The sequence below is a fragment of the Nelumbo lutea genome, chromosome 1 (genome assembly GCF_056320005.1).
Source record: "Nelumbo lutea isolate HS-2025 chromosome 1, American lotus-T2T, whole genome shotgun sequence".
In the NCBI taxonomy this organism is placed as follows: Eukaryota; Viridiplantae; Streptophyta; class Magnoliopsida; order Proteales; family Nelumbonaceae; genus Nelumbo; species Nelumbo lutea.
The window spans coordinates 27,954,914-27,958,221 of NC_142684.1; the positions used below are offsets into that span (position 1 = coordinate 27,954,914).

The window sequence follows — 3,308 nt, forward strand, 5'->3', positions numbered from 1 at the left end:
TTTGCATATTTGTGTTGGCACAAGGACTTCACTATAACTAGTTTAACTGCTGCTTGACCTGTATTTCTTGACCCAGTCTATTAGCCTTTAAATTGGGTTCGGTTGCTACCAAACCCAACTTGTCGTTTCCAGCCCAGCCCAGCCCAACCCAGAGACAAGTTCTAGAATTTAGGTAGTCCGTAGGTTAGCGGGTCGGGTCAAGAATGGCCATTTCAATGTTTGACAACTACGTCATGTAATTTGACGGCTATGGTTATCATATTCCTCATCTACGTTCGAGATCATCTAACAAACAGATTGTCTGTAGCCAATAGAAATTCAGAGAACACGTAAGTAGGAGGTGACCCTGACCCACTTTATTTATTGTTTGGGGCGTTGATCGAGATTACTCTGTGCGAGAAGACCGACGAGGAAGACCCTCGAAGAGCTGCACCATGGCCTACGTCGAAGGAGGTACGCTACCGATGCTTTCTCTCCTCGTTCATTCTATCAAGAATTCTTTCAGTTTACTTAAAATCTTCATGAAAATGGAGAGAGGGATGCAATTTTTTGTTCTTTATTTACTGATCGCTGTTTGAATCGCGATATTTCGTTCAGAAATCGTGTTTCGTTGGTCAAATTAGGGTTAGGATTCTAATTTCTTAATGGATTCTGTGCGTATAGTACGAGTTTAGGGGTTTTCTTGAAAATCGTTTGGATGTTCTAGTTTCATGTTGAATCAGGAGATTTCACATATCTATCTCTCAATGTTATCCAGTTCCCTCTGTAGATGTTCTCAATTCGAGTGAAATTTTGGGTGATATTTGTATTGATTTTTGTTGTTGAGAAATTCGCACTGAATTTATAATTTGTAGAATTGATTGTATTATGTTCTTTGTTTCTTATTCAAATTGTATACTGGTAACTAATCTAGAGCCCATTCATGATATGGTTATTACATGTTTTCCTAATTTAGTGAGCCAGTAAATCATCCGTGTTCTATTCCATTTTGTACCGGAATTTTTTAGGGATACTATCTCAATTGTGTATATGCATATATGCACACATGAAAAGATTGTTGGATTTATCATCCTGAAGAGTATCAGAGTCGAGGAAATTCTCTTGGGGTGCTTGTTTCTTCTTCTGGCAGGGAGGAGGGTAGTTCCTCCAAAGCAATGCCAAAAGACATTACCTTCTTCTACAGACAAGGTGGAAACCACTATTTTTAATAAGTTTGACCTGCTTTTGCGGGTAACAGAGGTGCTGCACATTTGGCATTACTTCCTAATAACTTTATTAAATAGAGAAAGAAAACCTGGGACTATAGACGCACTGTAGTATGGAGCTGATATAAACAAAAATATGTACATGTGGTTGGCCCAGACTCCAGAGGCATTCCATACAACTCTTACAAGATTCATGGTCTTGATCTTCTATTTAGTCTTCAACATGGCAAAAGTAAACTGCTATGACTTGGCCAATTCATACCGTTCAGGGTTTTCTGGATTCGATATTTATTCAATTTCTCTTCGATATCAGCTTTATAAACCATCATGTATTCAATTTCTCTCCTCATAATACCTGAAATTTTGGAATTTTTCTTAATGTAACCTAATAAAGAGGACTTTGTTTTGCCATGTGGCAAAAGACAATGGGGGCTGAAACTTGCCACATGACAAGAGAGTAACTTGGCTTACACTTGTAGCCCTTTGAACCTCTAACAAAGCTTCTGCCAGGAAAAATCCTAGGTCATCTACACCCAGTTGTTAGGTTATCAACTAGAAAACAACACATTTCACTTGTCTAGTAATAAAATAGAGAAAATATAGATAGATCCATCATATAAATATTTATTTACTTACTCATAGAAATACAGATTTTGGTGGCAAACATAGGCAACGTAAGCTTCACTTCCTTTTCTTTAACATGTTGATTGTGTCAAGGACCCTATAAAATCATTGTATTGATGAGCTCATGCCATTCGAATGAGCTGAAAATTCATCAGTATAAATATATTTCTCTATTTTGGACTTGAAAATCTAGTGTATACCATAGCTGGGAGCCTCTAAATCATAAATTCTGGAGGTGTATACATGTTCACTTTGACATCGGCTTGACATCAATGCTTCTTGTTATCTTTCTTATCTAACCTACCATCTCAAAGTTCTTTTTCCTATTTGTGTTTAACCAACTCTCTTCATTTAGAATAGTAAAATTCTGTGACCAAAAATGGTTTACCAATTGATTTAAGATATGTAGTTAAATGGAGCAAAAGAAAGCTGTTGTTGAGATTTGCATTGCTGACATTTGACATTCACTAGTAGTTTCTTGTATAGGGATGATGAATTATGTTTTCTGTGCATGTTTCTTCTTCAGGTGTTGTGAAACCCAAGAAATCACTATGGCGATTGAGCACAATTACTGATTTCTTTTGGTTTATTCTTAACTTCATTGGCATTTTCTTCATGACCATGTTCTCGGTACCTTTGAAACACTCTACTACTCTACCTATTTCATTTTAGTTCACTTCACTGAAAGTTGATTGGCTTGTGAAGTTTAATTTTGAATTCACATCTGCCATTTCCCAGATGGAAAAATCAGATGCTTACAAGAAAAGCTCAGGTGCCAGCAAGAAATGGGATGGTGGTGGTCCTGGAGGTCCCGGAGGTCCTGGGAGAGGTCCATACGGTGGTGGACCACGTGGGCCACCCCGTGGATTGAACAATGTCCGTGGGATTGACCACAGTAAGTTTCTTTCGTTTTTCATAGCTTTTTTTTGGGGTTCTTTTTCTTTCAGTTGTTTCCTTAAAAGGTGATGATTTATGTTCGACATCCAGGTTCCCTTCCTGCATGTGGATCCTGCTGCGGGGGCTGAAATGTTGGTTGATGCACTTCTTTCACTTAAATACATGTTTACTTTTACTGTAATATCCCGTTTATGCTGTAGAATGCTTCCCAACCTGATGTCGAATTGAAATAGGCTAGTTTTTGAAGCATCCATGGTATGGAGAATGTCTATATTCCTCTGTTATTGTGAATGATGCCTCTGAGAGAACTTGAGTAATATATTGATGTTTCAAGTTTCAACAAATTTCCTTGCTTTTTATCTGAAATGAATTGAGACTGATGGAAAGGCTTTGTCGTCACCAATCTAATTTATCCCATTAAGAGACTGGGAGATGTTGTAATGGAATGGTTCCCTCTCATGGAGAAAGTAACAAGCTAACAACTAAGCCAACCAAAACTGTTTGTTCACTTCAAGAGAAAAAAAAAAAAAAAAATACTACGTATCGATGGAAAGAAACAACCAAAACCGTTTGTGTACTTGG

At 37.6% G+C, this 3,308-nt stretch overlaps 1 protein-coding gene across 1 annotated transcript; it reads left to right on the forward strand.

Moving 5' to 3' along the window:
- Nucleotides 1–391: 391 nt before the first annotated feature.
- Nucleotides 392–3,070, forward strand: LOC148874088 (glycine-rich protein). The gene is made up of 4 exons (XM_088942066.1): nt 392–453; nt 2,356–2,459; nt 2,568–2,724; nt 2,817–3,070. Exons 1-4 carry the CDS (start codon nt 435–437, stop codon nt 2,852–2,854), a joined length of 318 nt encoding a protein of 105 aa, XP_088798192.1. The 5' UTR covers nt 392–434; the 3' UTR covers nt 2,855–3,070.
- Nucleotides 3,071–3,308: the final 238 nt, after the last annotated feature.